This window comes from Gigantopelta aegis, chromosome 13, assembly GCF_016097555.1.
Source record: "Gigantopelta aegis isolate Gae_Host chromosome 13, Gae_host_genome, whole genome shotgun sequence".
In the NCBI taxonomy this organism is placed as follows: Eukaryota; Metazoa; Mollusca; class Gastropoda; order Neomphalida; family Peltospiridae; genus Gigantopelta; species Gigantopelta aegis.
In genome coordinates, this window is record NC_054711.1 from 4,276,221 (window position 1) to 4,295,119 (window position 18,899).

Here is an 18,899-nt window from a genome sequence, read left to right on the forward strand (position 1 = left end):
GGACACTTTATTTATTTAACGAGTTGACATCTTTAAGTTTGGGCGATCGATCATCAGGACACTTTATTTATTTAACGAGTTGACATCTTTAAGTTTGGGCGATCGATCATCAGGACACTTTATTTATTTTGAACGTTTGGGCGATCGATCATGGACCATCTTTAAGTTTGGGCGATCGATCATCATGACACTTTATTTATTTAACGAGTTGACATCTTTAAGTTTGGGCGATCGATCATCAGGACACTTTATTTATTTAACGAGTTGACATCTTTAAGTTTGGGCGATCGATCATCAGGACACTTTATTATTTTTAACGAGTTGACATCTTTAAGTTTGGGCGATCGATCATCAGGACACTTTATTTATTTAACGAGTTGACATCTTTAAGTTTGGGCGATCGATCATCAGGACACTTTATTTATTTAACGAGTTGACATCTTTAAGTTTGGGCGATCGATCATCAGGACACTTTATTTATTTAACGAGTTGACATCTTTAAGTTTGGGCGATCGATCATCAGGACACTTTATTTATTTAACGAGTTGACATCTTTAAGTTTGGGCGATCGATTATCACGGCGCCGATCGATTATCAGGGCGCCGATCAATCAACCTTACAACACACATCACCCTGGTTAGGGCAGCCATACTGGTCCAGAATCTCGTCACTGTTTGTTTCGTCGCAGGTGTCACGTGATCGGCATTCATGGCGAAATAGATCGGGACAATCTGAAAGAAGAAAACGAACGAAAGAAAAAAAGAAGAAGGCCAAAACTCTACCATCGGTTTCCCTTGTCGTTATGCTTGTTGAGATTTAGCACTTTAAAAACACTGTTTGGAGCATGGGGGTTGTATCATGGGACTCGAGATAGATATAAAGTTTAAAGTTTGTTTTGTTTAACGACACCACTAGAGCACATTGATGTATTAATAATTGGCTATTGGAAGTGAAAGATTTTGTAATTTTTACATAGTCTTAGATAGAAAACCAGCTATATTTTTCTCCATTAGTAGCAAGGGATCTTTTATATGCACCATCCCACAGATAGGATAGCACATACCACGATCTTTGATATACCAGTCGTGGTGCGCTGGCTGGAACGAGAAATAGTCCAATGGGCCCACCGACGGGGATCGATACCAAACCGACCGTGAATCATTCCAACCTTACCCATCGGCTAATAGACTTTAAAGACGAGACGTCGTATCCATTTGTTTGTTTCACTAAGAGGGACCCCCCCCCCCCCCGCCCCGAATTCCCGCCTAAATACACCCTGTTAATACACCCTGTTAATACACCCTGTGAATGCACCCTGTTAAATGGTAATATAAAAACCAGTTAAAGTTGCTTTGTTTACAATTGCAAAAAATTTCGATTAGTAGAAATGGATCTTCTATATGCACAATCGCACAAACAGGATAGTACATACAGCGACATTTGTTACACCAGTTGTGGAGCATTGGCTGGAAAGAAAAATAGCCGATCCTAGACACACACACAGATACCACACACACACACGCACGCGCACATTCACACGCACACACACACACACACGCGCACACACATACACATACACACATACGTCAGAACATTGTTTATTAGCAGCTACGAGAGTTTTCTGATTTCCATATCAAGTAAAAAATAACGTTAAAGCAAAGAAGAAGCAGCAGCAGATAAACAAATGGGAAAAAAGAAGAAACCCTGTCTATTTGATAATAAATAATATTATGTTGTTTAACCTGTGACATTTGATATCAAGCGATAACAGAATGGTGAAACTATTGGACCAGGATGTTGTGGTCGTTAAAACATTTTGAATACAACCAACTCTTTTATTACCTGGTAAAGGTGTTGTAGTTGTTGGGGTAGTTGTAGTTGTTGTGGTAGTTGCTGAAAATAAAAATGCAGAAGTCAACACAGATTTATGAAGTATATATTTCATTTTTGATTTTCTTTTCTTTCTTTTTATTTCTTTCTTTCTTGTTTTTAACAACTTTGATGGATTTCTCACACAGATATATGCAGAGAGAGAGAGAGAGAGAGAGAGAGAGAGAGAGAGAGAGAGAGAGAGAGAGAGAGAGAGAGAGAGAAGAGAGAGAGAGAGAGAGAGAGAGAGAGAGAGAGAGCACCAGGGGCCAGGGGCGAGTCCAGGATTTTGTAAAAGGTGGATCACAAAATTCTAAAAAGTGAAAGTTTGAATTTGCCGAAGCAAGGTCTGAAAGGGGGTTCAGGGGCATGCTCTCCGTATTTTATTGATCATCACCAGAGACAATGTGAGTCAGAGGCAATGTCAGACACAGACAATGTGAGACAGAGACAATGTGAGACAGAGGCAATGTCAGACACAGACAATGTGAGACAGAGACAATGTGAGTCAGAGGCAATGTCAGACACAGACAATGTAAGACAGAGACAATGTGAGTCAGAGGCAATGTCAGACACAGACAATGTAAGACAGAGACAATGTGAGACAGAGGCAATGTGAGACACAGACAATGTGAGACAGAGACAATGTAAGGCAGAGACAATGTGAGACACAGACAATGTGAGACACAGGCAATGTGAGACAGAGGCAATGTGAGACACAGACAATGTGAGACAGAGACAATGTAAGACAGAGGAAATGTGAGACAGAGACAATGTGAGACACAGACAATGTAAGACAGAGGCAATGCGAGACAGAGAAAATGTGAGACAGAGACAATGTAAGACAGAGGCAATGTGAGACACAGACAATGTGAGACAGAGACAATGTAAGACAGAGGCAATGTGAAACACAATGTGAGACACAGACAATGTGAGACAGAAGAAGAACAGCATTAAAGTAAACAAAGATTCATCTGTATAAATCTTACGGGGTGACAGACATTGATCCAACTCGTTTTGCTTCCTAGCGATCTCCACCTTCAAACAGCGAATCCTAGAAGAAAACAAAACAAAACAAACTAAACAAAATTACGTCTTTGAAATTGTAACGTCGGTGGAACGTAGCGCAATGCACACAGTAAAGCGCTCGTTTCGTGCGCGGTCGGTCTAGGATCGATATCCGTCAGTGGGCTCATTAGGATATTTCTCGTTATCCTGCCTGTATGATGGTGCATATAAAGGATCACGTGCTGCTAATTGAAAAGAGTAGCCCATAAAGTGGTTGTTGCGGGTTTCCTCTCTATTTATATTTGTGGTCCTTAACCATGTGTCCGACGCCATATAACTGTATTTAACATATGTTGAGTGCAAACATTTCTTTCTTCTGTCTGCAATATTTTTAATACGGAACTATATCTTCTGTGTCCTTTACTTTATGTGATTAACCCAGGTTGTAAAAGCGCACTGGCTTGTAGACAAACTTTATTCGGGATGCGAAATGATGTTGGTCAGGTCAGGTCAGGTCAGGTCAGGTCAAAGAGATTAACGTGCACATTCAGAGCAAGCTGTTTTAGCGCACGCCTGGCATGGGTGCAGGTATCGACTTACAACGGTTCCTCCGTCCAGGACAGGAACGGGCTTGGGGTAAGTGGGAGGAGGGACCGCCGGCACTAGAAAGGTCGGCAGCGGGCGGTGGCATTTGTGATGCTATTGGATTTTGAATGTCACGTAGGATCAATCTAATTAAAATTAGCTCCACTATTGCATGTGGATCTAACAGAAACCCGTTGGAGCTCATGTCCAGTTGACCTTTTCTTCGACCAATCAAAACCTTACTTGCAAAATCATGCCAGTGATTTGAAAAGAATTTGAAAACATTCGGGATTATGCCGAGGGTATACGAAATGATTCGGATGAATTACGAAGTATGCCGGAAACTAATTTCAATATAAAATTTTATATAAAATTCGTTTCAAGACGAAAAAAACCCATGATGGTATAGCTATAAAAGCTGTTTATACTAGTATACAATCCAAAGTTTATAGTCCAGGTGTAGATGGAGGCGGGCGTCACCTGAAAGGGGAATTTATGGGACTAGTATTTTTGTGTATCTGACACCTTCCTCTAGTATGATCTGCCTGTTGATCGCACCAACTCTGGGGCAAAATACTAGTTTGACCCCTTTCTTTGATGTTACCCGGCCTATTTTACGACTTTTGTTTTCGCTATCGATGTGAATGTTTATAGGCATTTACTCCATCTCCAAATAAGTTATATTAATAACCTTGGTACCATTGGATAGCTGGATCCAATAGCTTTCCAACGAATATAAACATTTAATCAACAATGCATGGTGTATATACGAATACACTCGAAAAGAAACCCTGCCCCTCAATTGTTTGGCACAAGAACAACAACAATGAAAAGTAAGCTACAAAATATCTTCAGTGAGAACTGCCAGGTTTTGGACCCAGCCAAACTGCCAACAAAGGAATCTGTCTCTGTTTATACCAGTGACCTGATGGCAACGTTGAGAGCTATTACGCAAATTCTCGAGTTTTGAATAATTGGCCATGCAGATATTCATCCTTCTTCCTGTTGGATACAAAAGGATTGACATCGTTGCTGATACATACAGAGGCAAGTCAATCAAGGAGACAGAAAGAAGTCACAGCGGATGTAGTGACTATTACAGCATTAAAGGCCCAAAGACGTAAGTACCAAGAAACTTCAGACATTTCTTTTCAAACGGCTCGAACAAGGAACGACTGATTGATCTGATCATGCAGGTTTGGGGAGATAACTGTTCTCGATTAGTGGATGATCAGACTATTTACTTCTCTAAGACTACTGAAGCTACATCATTTGTTGAGATCCTTTCTTCTGATCAGGAAGAAGCCGATACAAAATATCCCTTCATGTTCAACATGCACTCACAACCATTCCTGGTCCCATCATTATCCGATCACCATCTGGAGACACTGACATACCAATTATTCTACTGGCACTGTCTCATGATGCTAAATGTGGCATATACCTGGATAATGGTCATGGCAACAGCAGAAAGATATATAATATATCCAGCTGTGAACTGTCTGTTCCTGCCAAGAAGGCTTTGATTGGACTACACTCATTCACAGGAAATGATTATGTGTCTGCCTTTTTTTCGAAAAGGAAAGAAGATGTGCTTCATACTCCTACAAAAGAATACCAAGTACATTGAAGCTTTTGCTGAGCTTGGAAGTGACTGGAATTTGGATGACAGAATACTGGGCATATTGGAAGACTATGTTTGCATGTTATATGATAGAAAGCGCACCGAGCGTGTCAACACATCACAACAGCAAATATTCTGGGGAAAATACAACAAAGACGGACGAATAGTTGACCTGTCTCTGCTACCACCCTACAAGAAGAGCTTGACCTTACACATCCAGAGAGCTAACTATGTGTGCCGCATATGGAGATTATCGTCTGTTGCAGATTTCGATGCTCCAAACCCAACGTTGTATGGTTGGACACACAACATGTCTATTCAGTGGACAAAAAACTCCATTCCCGGATGACATAATGTCACTTCTCTGTTGTGAAGGCAAGGACTCTGATTGTACTGCACTAGATACAGAAGAATCACAAGATGATATAATTGACTACTCGGATGATGATGAATACATCTGAATCAACATACTGAGCCATGAGTGATTTAACGAAAAATGAACCGAGTTACAAATGCCACGTTTTGCCACTGAAACATTTGCAGCTAAAATTATACATATTTTTTCATGTCGCTGAAACAGAACAGTGTTAGGACCTCTCTGTGTTAGACCCTTTGTGACACCTTTTTGGGGTGGCATATGGGGACTCGCCTCTAAAACCTAAATGTTAATGAGGTTTGTTTTTTTGTAGTTTAGCACCCCCCCTCCCAAAATAATTATCTATAACCACCACCCCGCCCCCCAATCGCCACCCCCCCCCCCCCACCACCCACCCCTCCAATCTGAAATTGAGTAACCTCCCCTGGTTTTGATAGCTATATATTTGCAGTGTATCTGAGACCACTTTAGCAAATCTTTGCTTTGGTTTTAATCAAAATATATGGCTACATACTTCACAGAGTGTCCAAATAACCCAATTCTGAGATGAGGGGTATACTTTAGGTTTTTTTTAATGTAAATAGCGTTCTAAAATCATAGATACTTCCACACTATATATGCATTTTATTGCTAACATAATGGCCTTGGTAATAAACATAAAATTATTGACAAAGACGCCAAACTTTTATAAATATATCATTCGAAATGTCATTTTTTCCAAAACAAATGCCACAACATTGAGGGGTAGGGTTTCTTTTCGAGTGTATTCGCATATACACCATGCATTGTTGATTAAATGTTTATATTCGTTGGAAAGCTATTGGATCCAGCTATCCAATGGTACCAAGGTTATTAATATAACTTATTTGGAGATGGTGTAAATGCCTATAAACCTTCACATCGATAGCGAAAACAAAAGTCGTAAAATAGGCCGGGTAACATCAAAGAAAGGGGTCAAACTAGTATTTTTCCCCAGAGTTGGTGCGATCAACAGGCAGATCATACTACAGGAAGGTGTCAGCTACACAAAAATACTTTGACAGAACTGTTGGACCAACAGAAATGCATCAATATTCGTGTCAACGAAAACCCAAAATCCGGACGACTAGCTTAACACGGAATTCTACACAACGGAACTTCCCAAGCGACACGGTCTGTCAAAACGGTAAGTGGTTATTTGGCAAAAGAAATTGTGAATGTCATGCAAATCTATGTCCATTACAAATGTTCTGTTTAAAATGTTCTAATCTAAATTTCACCCAAATGTAAACCACATAAATTGTCATAAATACTCCAAACATGATGCCAAAGTCAACAACATTTCTAAACCTAAACACAAATCGGATAAACAAAGAGAAAGGGACAATATTAGAAAATCTCAGTACGAATTTCGAAAATTTTGTGCTAGGTAACTACCATTTTCTAACTTAGGTGCTAAGGCTTTCACTAGCGTTGTCAGCTTAAATAACCCACTAAAACAAGAACTCGATGCTCTTAAGGCCAAACAAAAGTCCAGTAGGGAAATAAACCAAGCCAGAAATCATTTTAATAAAACAACCAAAGATTTGACAGAAGCACAACTAACCATCGAGAACCAATCTCAGAAAATCGGTTCACTAAAAGCACAGCTAGAACAAACCCGTACAAATACAAAAGAACTCCAAGAGTCTAAAAAGGATGTAGCGTTGTTACAAAGTATAATAAATATTTTGACAGACGACTTAAAAGATTCTCGTAACAGTAATGCAAATAATGAAGAGTTTAACAAAATTGTGTGTCATTAAATGCAAACAGACATTGATGCTTTACATCAACAATCAACCAGTTATTACGATAAGCTTGTTCAACAAAACACTGAGTTAGAAAATCTTAGACGGGAAAATTATGAACTAAAAAAAAAAAAAAAAGTACTAATCAAAATTATACCCAGGTGATTTTCCTGTCCTATATATTAGTTATGAAAATCCTTGGAATAAAAACCATAAAGATGTGTCAGTATTATCATGACCTGTTATGGTATTCAAACAACCGGTAGAAAAAATGACAATAAATGACCTGTTATATATAGAAATATGAGATGTATTTACGTATTAACAATTTTACTACAAAACCTATGTAATTTGGAACAGACTATAACTCCCAGGTTTATATTGATTACACTTGACAGGTGAAATCACAAGTACTAAGCTAAGCAGAGAGGTGGTCTCAGGTGTGTTCAATATCAAACTTGGTGTTATAGTCTGTTTCATATTACATATGTTTTGCAGTAAAATTGTAAATAAATCTCATATTTCTATCTATAACAGGTCATTTATTGTCATTTTAGGTATCGGTTGTTTGAATACCATAACAGGTCATGACAACACTGACATATTTTTATGGTTTTTATTCCAGGGATTTTCATAGCTAATATATAAGACTGGAAAATCACCTGGGTATAATTTTGATTAGTACTTTAGTTCAAAGACTAAATACATTGAGTAATACAACTTATTCACAACAGTACATAAGACGAGACAAATATCAACGACGGTGAATAACGTATTAATTTTTAATAAATTCATAATTTTGAGATACCTAAACTGATATTAGAAAGTAAGCTTGACATTCACATAGCCAAAACCATGTATACGTTTATACAGACGACAGCACCATCAGCATCAGTGCCTGGATTCGAACTCGAGATAAACAGCCTGTCAACTACAACTGCTTCAGACGACGTCAATGTTAACCAACTGACTCAACGAGATTACGATACAAGCGAAAAACGTGTCTAATAGATGAAATAGTTTATTTGTGATACCAGATTTCGGACGCGGGACAATTATTTCAAGCACTGTATACAAACTACCTTAACAAGTTTATTACCTAGACACGAGGACGTGTCATTTCTTTCGGGCGGTGGATAACTATCACAGTGCTAAACTTCAACTTTATAACAATACGGATTATATCTTTATTTTTACATGTGCATTAATTAAAATTAGTTAATTGGTAATCTGACGTCTGCCATGGTATCCACTTAGAGACATGCCAATCAAACCAATTAGTGTCAAGCACTAATTAAATATGTAACGAGCAATATAATACAATGCAATTTAAATTGTTGCCACGGGTATTGCAGGCGTCTGAACGAGTACACCGTGACAACTGTATATTACATAGATACGTGTTTAGTATGCGTCTTATAAATAAGAATAATCTACCCATGAAAGAGAGACTTGGGGAGAACAGATACTGTGCACATGCCTTGAAGTTCTCTCACAAAGCACAAACTCTACTGGAAGATCCGAGAGACAGTTTTGTAACATAAGCAATGTCAACTCTATCGGGAGACCTGTGTGCCATTCACCCAAGAGCTCTGACTTGTATATTATCTGTATCACCATGTTGTTAACTTATTAATCACGTTTCATGTTTGGAAAGTAAATACAAGAAACTACATCACCAACTTGAGACTTCTGCTACTTCATTAACATTCGTAAATTACGCTGTGTTAATATTCTCTCGATCCGCCCGTGCATTAACCTAGTGGTATTCATACATGGAAAATATATGCTGAGCTTTAGTCGTTCAACAAATAAACAAACGTTTAACTTTAGCAAATGATGCAGCTGTATTTGGAGTATTAGTAATACAATTTACCTGTTCTGGCACCATCTCCAAAGATACAGCTGTATTTGGTTTCTACGTCAATTAAGTGCGGTCAATTCTGAAAGGAGTATCAGTAATACAATTTACCTTTTCTGGCACCATCTACCACGACGTCCATGATAGCCCCAGCCGCGATAACGGTATCGGTGAGCTTCACAACACAAGAGAAAAACGCCGAGAATTACGAAAATCAGGGAAAGCTTCATCTTCGCCAAGTTTCGGAAGATCGCGGGTAGTGACAGATCGACAAATGTTTGGCTTCACGAGGTGAATATGTGTGTATGTCGTATACCATACGTATATTATATAGACAGATTTTCTTAATTAAGATAAACAGATGCTGTTCTATAGGTGTGCCATCGTGGCATGTGGTTGCCACGTCAAGACTACGTCACGACGTTTCAACCAATTGTGTACGAGTGAGGAGGAAGTAAAATATAGCCTGTTGTTTTTGTTTGTTTTCTCGTTTAGTTTTGTTTGTTTGTGTCTTTTTAAAAATAGCAGACCACAGAAACATGTCGTACTTTCAAAGTATGGCCTGTTTCAAATAAGACAACACTTAGTGAGAGGACGCTTTTCGATTGTGCTCAGTTAAAATTAAAGTTTGTTTTGTTTAACGACAACACTAGAGCACATTGAGTTATTAATCATCGCAGGCCCGTAGCCAGTTGGGGACTTTTGTTTTCAATATACACCCCCCCCCCCGGATCCCCCTAAGCAACTCGGGCACGTCGTGCCTCGCCATAACGATCCACCCCCCACCCCCACCCCCCTTCTCAAAATCCTGACTACGGGCCTGCTTCGGCTATTGGATGTCAAACATTTGATAATTCTGAAATTGTGTTAGAGAGGATCCCATTTGTAGAAAGATACATTTTATAATCACCTTCCCATAGACAGGATAGCACATACCACAACCTTTGATATTCCAGTCTTGGTGTGATTGTGCTTAAATGCATTTTAATGAATTTACGGGTCACTCGAGGTATCAGCAAATGATTGTAAATTTATCGACACCTCAGCAATAAAAGCACATCGGCTTCAGGGTATAAACAAGTGTAAATGGAGAAAAAAAGTTTGTTTTGTTTAACGACACCACTAGAGCACATTGATTTATTAATCATCGGCTGTTGGATGTCAAATATTTGGTAATTTTGACATATAGTCTTAGATAGGAAACCCGCTACATTTCCCATTTAGCAGCAAGGGATCTTTTATATGCACCTTCCCACAGACAGGAAAGCACATACAACGGACTTTAATATACCAGTCGTGTTGCACTGGCTGGAACGAGAAATAGCCCAATGGACCCACTGACGGGGATCGATCCCAAACCGACAGAGCATGAAGGGAGTGTTTTACCACTGGGCTACGTCCTGCCCCCGAGATTTAATTTAGTTTCCTTTAATTTATTTTAATTTATTCTGTTTTAATCCCATTAGTCTTTGAGTGTATTTAGAGGCGAGAGTTAGCTCTGACAATTGAAAATCTACGTGACCCATTTATCGGTTACGCAAAAATATTTCCATTTTATAATTTACTGTTTTGTACTAGGCGTCTGAATTGGTTAAAATGCTATCACGTGATCTACAAAAACCCAACGTTCATTCTTCCATGAACGTGAAAACTACACTTTTTCGGTAAACAAATTCAAACAGAATGTTATTACCGGAAATACTTTTTATCAGTTATAAACATCAAATCGACAACTAAAGCTGTATCCTAACCGGCCGCGAGCGATGCGAGCGACGCGAGTTGATTTCAATAGCCGTATCCTAACCGCACGTATACGGCGTGACAGATTTCTATGTCGCGTCGCACGCGTGCGGTTAGGATACGGCAATTTTTTAAAAATCGCTCGCTGCCGGTCAGGATACAGCTTTACACGCGCCAAAACACATACGCCTTCGTGCACAACTTCGCGACCTGTCCTTTCTCAGAATAATATCACACAATCACAAACTTCCTCTGAAATCCACGCACACAGTAACACTGAAACCACTTTATCCCTTTCAAGTCAGTCTTCACATTCACTTTTCACTAATTCAACTTTTGACAACTGCAATTTTAATATAGTAATTGATAAATCTTCTAAATCATTTTACGCTCTCCCTTATGTTAATTAGTTCAAAATTCATACTCTAACCGTTTTACAACAAATCTTCCATTTAAGTATATAGATCGTATAATTCTTAATTAATAATCATTTAATGAGTTGGGGAATACAGTCCCAATGCTGCTGTGAATGGAGATATGGGGTGGACTCCCATGAAAGTATTCCAGTGAAAAATTATTCTACGCCAGTGGAGTAGACTTGTGAATATGGATATTAATAGACTTAATAAACGTATTTTCATATGAACTAAAAAAAACTCCAATCTGAAAAGTGTAAAAAATGCAATTTTAATGTGCATCAATTCTGTTTACAGCAACATATTGGGCAATTTTGTGAGACTGATATTCCGCTACCTCATTGTATATACTAAACAGCATTGAAAACGCAACACCAGCTGATGATAACAAATGTGAATGGGGCGTATATCAGCATTAAAAATATGAATGAATAAGTACCATTCTACCTTATAGACCATGCATGACGACAAATAACTTACAAAAACGATTGTCTGAACACTCCATGAAACACAACACCAAAACACAACATATTGCATGCATAGCATGGAAGACATAAATTGAATGTGTAAATCATGCTGATTGGGGCTATAAAAGATGGTCTCTGAAAAGCCACTTTCATTTATTAAGTAGTCTTTGAGGGAACGTTAAACGAGTGGTGGCAAGGTTGACAGCTGAGGAACGTGAACATGCCTTAGGCATGCTTCAAGTCGGCATTTCGAGTAGAGTCATCGCACAGCGGTTTGGATGACACCATCCAACAATCACAAGACTCAGCAGGAGATACCAGCAGACAGGAACCACCAGGGACAGTTCACGTCCAGGCCAACGACGTGCTACGACACCATGACAAGATCGCCATATTGTTCGCCTCCATTATTCGTGATCGAACGCTGTCAGATGCCAGGACTGCACCAACTGTTCAAGGTCGAAAAGGGGTTATCAGCGGGGCTGCATGCTCAACGACTATATGTTGGACTTATCCTGACTGATCGACATCGAAATAAGCGCCGACTTTCGGCAGGAACGTATCGTCATTGGAGATTACAACGTTGGCATGGTTTGCTATTCTCTGACGAATCCGGTTTCCGTTTAAGGAATGCTGATGGTCGGTTGCGAGTGTGGCATAGGCGTGGAGAAAGTTACCACAATGACTGCCTTGTCCAGACGGATCGATGGGATGGAGGGAGTATTATGGTGTGGGGCGGAATAAGTTATCATCACCGAACAGCACTCCATGTTTGCCGTGGCAGAATGAATGCCATTTACTACCGGGACAACGTCTTGCAAAAGCACGTCATTCCCTTCTTTCATCAGCATCGGGATATGCACATATTTCAGCAAGGCAACGCCCGAGCGCTCGCAGCACGTGCTACAACACTTTATCTAGCGAACAATAATGTTCCTTTGCTTGAATGGCCAACACTGTTCCCTGATTTATCGCCAATAAAGCATCTTTGGAATTACCTTGGTTAATGCTTCTCACTTCGCCACAAATGAATAACCTTAGAAAACTATAAAACGCACTACAGCAGGAGTGGAATGCTATCCCCCAGAACACTATTCGCAGACTTATCGGGTCGATGAGAAGACGATGTATGGCTTGTGTTGCTGCAGATGGTGGTCATACGCGCTGTTGACTTTTCATTGTGACCCCACGTGTCTTTCTTACGTAGATGAATTAAAACTAATCAATGATTGTGCATCTTTTTGTTGTTGTTGTCATTATCAATCATCCATCTATTGCTGTTCACAACAAAAACAGGTATTCTCTTCGAAATCCAAACATTCTTAGTGGTGCGTTTTCAATGCTGTTCAGTATATAATTAATGATGCATATATACCTACGGATTCGTAGAGGGAATTTATATATCACAATACTGGAAAACTGAGAACGTATCGCATATTTAACAACTGGTTTGGCGTTGAAAGATACGTTGAAATGTTAATGCCCGGCCACTACAGAAGCGTTCTAGCCAAGTTTCGATGTGGTGTAGCACCAATACGACTAGAGACGGGCAGATAGGAAAATTTACCTGCCCACGAACGCTTATGTCCTGTTTGTCCTAACCAGTGTGTGGAGGATGAATTACATGTTTTTACATATTGCCCCCTTTATAACAGCCAAAACCTGCTTTTTAACTCTACAGAGACGTAGAGACGTTTTATATTTTTGATTAATTTGTGTGTTTCGTTTTTTGTTAAAAGCTTATTTTAATATTACGACAACGTACCCATATGTACATGTATTAGTATTAATATCTTCGGTTTTTAAATTTAGTATAAATGTGAATATTTGTTTATTGTATATATCGTCTCATAATTCCCCATGGAATGGCTTATGTACTTTTATATGTTTATTTTAAATGTAATTATGTTGTGGATTATGTGAGACGTAAATAACGAAATCTGTCTGTCTATCGTTTGATATTTTTGAGAAAAAAACCCTGTTTGCGTTATCAGTTGATGTTCAGTTATTTTAAATTTTATAACGTTTTATTCACATCTGATTCAGAAAATTAAAATTGATAAAACCTTATGTAAATCATTATAATGAATCGGAGATTTGACGGAAAACAAACGAATGTAACTTTCTAAAGGAATTCCCTTATTTGTGTATTGATACAGTTGTAAATCATTGAGGAATAAAGTTCAATTGGGTTTTTTAATATAGTTTTGTATATTAGCAATATTAATGTATTTGGAATTATAAGAATTTCACGTTATACTATTGACATTCATGCGATGATAAACACCCAAACCGTTTTACATACTGTATGAATGACGTAGCGTGTTAGCGCGAAGCCGTTCATACATAAGGAACAAAGAAAGAAATGTTTTATTTAACGACGCACTCAACAGATTTTAATTACGGTTATATGGCATCAAACATATGTTTAATGACCACACAGATAATGAGAGGGGAAACCCGCAGTCGCTACTTCATGGGCTACTCTTTTCGATTAGCAGCAAGGTATCTTTTATATGCATCATCCCACAGACAGGTAGTACATACCATTGTCTTTGACACACCAGTCGTGGTGCACTGGCTGGAACGAGAAATAGCTCAATGAGCCCACCGACGAGGATCGATCCCACACCGACCGCACATCGAGCGAGCGCTGTACCACCGGGCTACGTCTCGCCACTTCATTGTGGAATAGAGTTCAGTTGGGGGTTTTAATATAGTTTTGTATAATAGCAATATCAATGCATTTGGAATTATAAGAATTGAACGTTATACTTTTGATGTTCATGCGATAATAAACACCAAAACCGTTTTACACACTGTATGAATGGTGCAGCGCGAAGCCGTTCATACATAAGAGGCGGGATTTAGCTATGAGAATTGAAAATCTGCGTGACCCATTTATCGGTTACGCAAAAATAAATCCAGGTAACGCATTTCCTTTTTGCGTAACCCGTTATATCCAAGTAAATCGTGCTCCAAATTCTGCGCGAATAAAAAATAGGTTACGCAAAATTAAATTTGCGCGAGCAACGCGCGAACGAAACGATTGTTCTCGTAATTTTCAGAGGCCAGTAGCTCAGACGGTTAAGTGCTCGCTTGAGATGTTTGTGTCGCTCGATCGGACAACCTCGGTGGATTCATTCAACTGACCGGCTTTTTCTCGTTCCAACCAGAGCACCACAACTGCTCAAAGGCCGTGGTATGTGATTTCCTGTCTGTGGATAAGTGCATATAAAAAATCCTTTGCTTTCGTTAGGAAAAATGTAGGGGGTTTCCATTGATGACTACGTGTCATAGTTTATCAGTAAAACATGACTAAACCGGATCAAGAAAGAAATAATTGTTTTATTTAACGACGCACTCAATACATTTTATTTACGGATATATAGCGTCAGACATATGGTTAACAAACACAGAAATATTGAAAGAGGAAACCCGCTGTCGCCACTTCATGGGCTACTCTTTTCGATTAACAGCAAGGGATCTTTTATATGCACCAATAGCGGGCCTCGTCGCCATTATTTTTCAGGAATGGAGAGTTACTCGGACATTCCCCTATACGTCAGACGGGCGAACGCACGTGTTTATGCTAGATGAGACCAGAATTGAACTGACGAAGGGCACACACTTCCGGTGCATCTAACTATCGGAATAGACGTTAGAGTGACATCGAAGACTATGAAACATATATCATAACAAAATTAACGGCTAGCTGTTAGGAAATCTTGGGACGCCTTGGTATTTTGTCAAATTCTTGTTGGTACAAATAGAGCTGTTTATTGAATACTACAAATCTGCCTCGGTGGACATAAAGCTGGTAACACTCCCAAGAGAACGCTTTACATCTCACAGGGTATAACCGCACGCGGGTACTGTAGTTATTCGCATCCAATATGGCTGAGTGCGCACATGATGATTATTAATCAATGTGAATTTCCGTATTTCTAAGCATTACATTCACATTTTAATAGAGCGTATGTTGGTTTAGTATGAATATATTGTGAATCGATGCACTAAGGATAAGTTATGTAATTCGGTTGACAATAAAATCAATAAGTTAAGCATGATGAAGGTAATTTCGAAGCGATGATGTGGGTAACAGACTAGTCAGCTTCAGATGGGATGTGGGTATCTGACAAAAAGGATGCGGGTAACTGCAGTGATGAGCGTAGCTGTAGGATGAGAGTGGCTGTTGTAGTTGTTTCTTCCTAACTAATGATCGCCTAGTGCGTCAAGAAAGTTAGAAACAATTAGAAAACAAATGTATTCTTATGTTTTCCCCTTCATTTTCGTTTTCAAATTATTACATGTACTATTTGTGCGATACATCCTACGCCCGAGCCAATACTATTTTAACACACAAAATGCACATTGGGGCCATTCAAATATTACGTAACGCTCGAGGGGGTGGGTGGGTGTAGGTCCAAACGTTATGTGGCATAATAACGTAACGTAATATTTGAACGGCCCCATTGTGAATAACGGGGGAGGGGCGGCAAGTGTTACTTCGGTTTAATAACAAACATTAGGGCACTGAGGCAAGTTGGAGGGGCACCAAGGCAAACATTTCCTTCAAAAGAGGGGCACGGAGGCAACTTACTTTCTATCACGTTTCTCAGACAAAAATGATTTCACTTTATGATCTTGGACTCTAGCCTATGCAATTTGTTGGATACGAATGCCTTGAAATGTGTGTGGTTGTCATGCATTTGTACTGACTGGACAGTAGCTAGAATGTCTTCTGGTCCTAGCCCGCGGCCACGGCCAAACATGCGCTCTGCAAGTCCACAGCTAATAACTATATCAAATGGCAAAACTAAGTTTAGTTGAAGCACTCATACCGAAAGACGTTTGATAGCTTCGCACATTTGACTGCTGCCGAGCTGAACTCTAGTTTGTTTGTTTGTTAGTTTGTTTGTTTGTTTGTTCCTTGCCGGGGCATTTCAATGTTCAACAACAAAATACATAACTGAATGAAAACGTGCGTGCGTGATTCGGTAAATTTCGGGAGTATATTTTAATTTTACGTTTTGTATAATCTGACATTACATTTTCGTTTGGGGTAATTGTCCTTTCATCTTTCCGAGTTTGGGTAATATGTCGAACTATTTCAATCTTGAAATTTAATACAAGAAGACTATAAAGACATAAAGCTATATTATATTATTACAGAATAGAGTATGACAGTACCATCGAGTCATTTCGTTTTATATTCAAATTAAAGTAATCAGCCAATTTTGAATTATTTGTGACTTAAACGGCATTCTGCATCGAACAGTTACCGTCATCCAACCGTAACAGATACACACATGCTCATGATGTTGACACTTTCAGTTATGAACATCACACGCGATTTTTGATGCCCGTTATCTAATTCCCAAATACTATTTTTTAAAAACGTATTCTTCAAAAATGGATATTTTTTATATTTCATGACGTCTCTGTATATGGACATCTCAAAAATGCCTGTTAAGAATGAAAATTCACGTTGAAAATACTCATCATGTGCGTCCTCCGCCATCTTGGATGTGAGTAATTACAGTTGGCCGCATACGGTTATCCCCTGTTACATCTGCCGCATTCAATATAGATGTTACAAAAGATAGTAAAATCAGCTTACTTCAAACTAAATTCTGTATTGGTTTCAGTGTTGACTTAATTGTTTACAAGCTGTCGACGACACGTGTTGATTCAATTAATTGGTATTGAAATTAAACAGAATGAAAGATCAATTCACCAACACAATGTATGCTATGTTGTCACGTCCTCGAAATGTTTTTTATATATACTAAAAGGCAAAAGTTATTGTGACACGCAAACGACAAAGATAATTGATGTTAAGTTTCTACTGTCGTGTATGAAACGTTATAACATAGAAAGAGAAATGTCCGAAGGTATGGAAATGAGCAATAGTCCATGAAAATGGCGCACCTGCCAAATGAGCTACATCACTAGAGGGGGTCCAGAGCGAAGTTCACACAGTCAGTATAGCGAGTGTGTCCACCTTGAGCATTGATACAGGCCTGGCACCGTCGTCTCAACGAGGCCACTAAACGCTAGAGAAAGGGATTGTACGGGCTGTGAGGGTTGCTGGCTGCAACCTCTTTCGCAGATGCGTGGTTCGGATCCATGTGTCTTGGCGACGAGTTGTCACGGGTGGTCGGCCGCTACGGGGACGGTCCTGACCTGGTTGTTTTGTTGATGGCGTTGCCATAAGTGCCATATGGTGTTTCTGTGGACGTTGAATTGACGTGCGACGTCACGCTGCGAGGTCCAAGATTCAAGCAACCCTATGACTCGCCATCTGCCATTTTCAATGAAGCGTGACATGACGAAATTGCATCAGATAGTTCACTAATAGTGTTTTTCCGAGTGGCAATGATTTGCGGCTGAATGTCTGGCCTTTTATGGTGAACACTGGACAGCATTTCTCCCGAATATTCCATGTTTCTTGCACAAAGCATGCAATCGCTGCAACAACTGCTTGATTGCATTTCTTTGAGCTGTTTCATGGACATTTTCTCTGGTTTACATCCATCAATCCATTCACCCATTTATTACTCCAAACAATCCATGTCACAATAACTTTTGCCTTTGAGTATACAAATAGCTTGTTGATAATTTATGTTTGCAGTATTATTTCCAAAACTTTTTTTTTGTGTAAGTAGTCTGTCACCCTTTATTTTTGGCAGTCCGTCTAAATTGCTCAAGTCACCTTCAGATTTTGGACGAGCACTCAAATGTTTTGTTTGGCCTCTAAAACATTTTGACCAGACATGTCGTTCTCAACTAAATTTTTCCAAATTTCGCTCACCTCAAACTTACGGCCTCCCCTCCTGTCCCGGAATTATTCACTGGCGAAGTCAAAGGTTAAGTTCCCAGTTCCCAGTACTATTTACAAAACTCTATTGCTTAGAAGTATAAAAAACATATTATGTAAATATAGATGTAATATTTGATAAAATATGACATTTGTTCTTGTTTGTCTTAGAAGCAAGCTATCGATTTGTAAAATCACATTTCACACGTATGTAAGTTATCCAACATACATACCTTCACGCGAAACAGTATCTTTCAAAGGCATACGCTGCAAATATTTCTACCACTCTTAATGTGCTAATTTTTCACCTATTCTATAAGCATATCAAAACACGTATCTACAAATTTTTTTAATAAATTGG

At 39.1% G+C, this 18,899-nt stretch overlaps 1 protein-coding gene and 1 long non-coding RNA gene across 2 annotated transcripts in view; both read right to left on the reverse strand.

The window, feature by feature from the left end:
* LOC121387472 overlaps positions 1 to 11,771 on the reverse strand; it is a 37,876-nt gene extending 26,105 nt beyond the window's left edge. Inside the window, exon 1 of the long non-coding RNA XR_005959822.1 lies at positions 11,729 to 11,771. This is a non-coding gene — a long non-coding RNA (uncharacterized LOC121387472). The remainder of the gene's footprint in view (positions 1 to 11,728) is intronic.
* Positions 322 to 9,446, reverse strand: LOC121387471. The gene is made up of 4 exons (XM_041518597.1): positions 9,204 to 9,446; positions 2,859 to 2,923; positions 1,843 to 1,893; positions 322 to 731 (listed from the first exon to the last, which is right to left on the reverse strand). The coding sequence occupies exons 1-4, from the start codon at positions 9,320 to 9,322 to the stop codon at positions 607 to 609; spliced, it is 360 nt and encodes a 119-aa protein (XP_041374531.1). The 5' UTR covers positions 9,323 to 9,446; the 3' UTR covers positions 322 to 606.
* Positions 11,772 to 18,899: the final 7,128 nt, after the last annotated feature.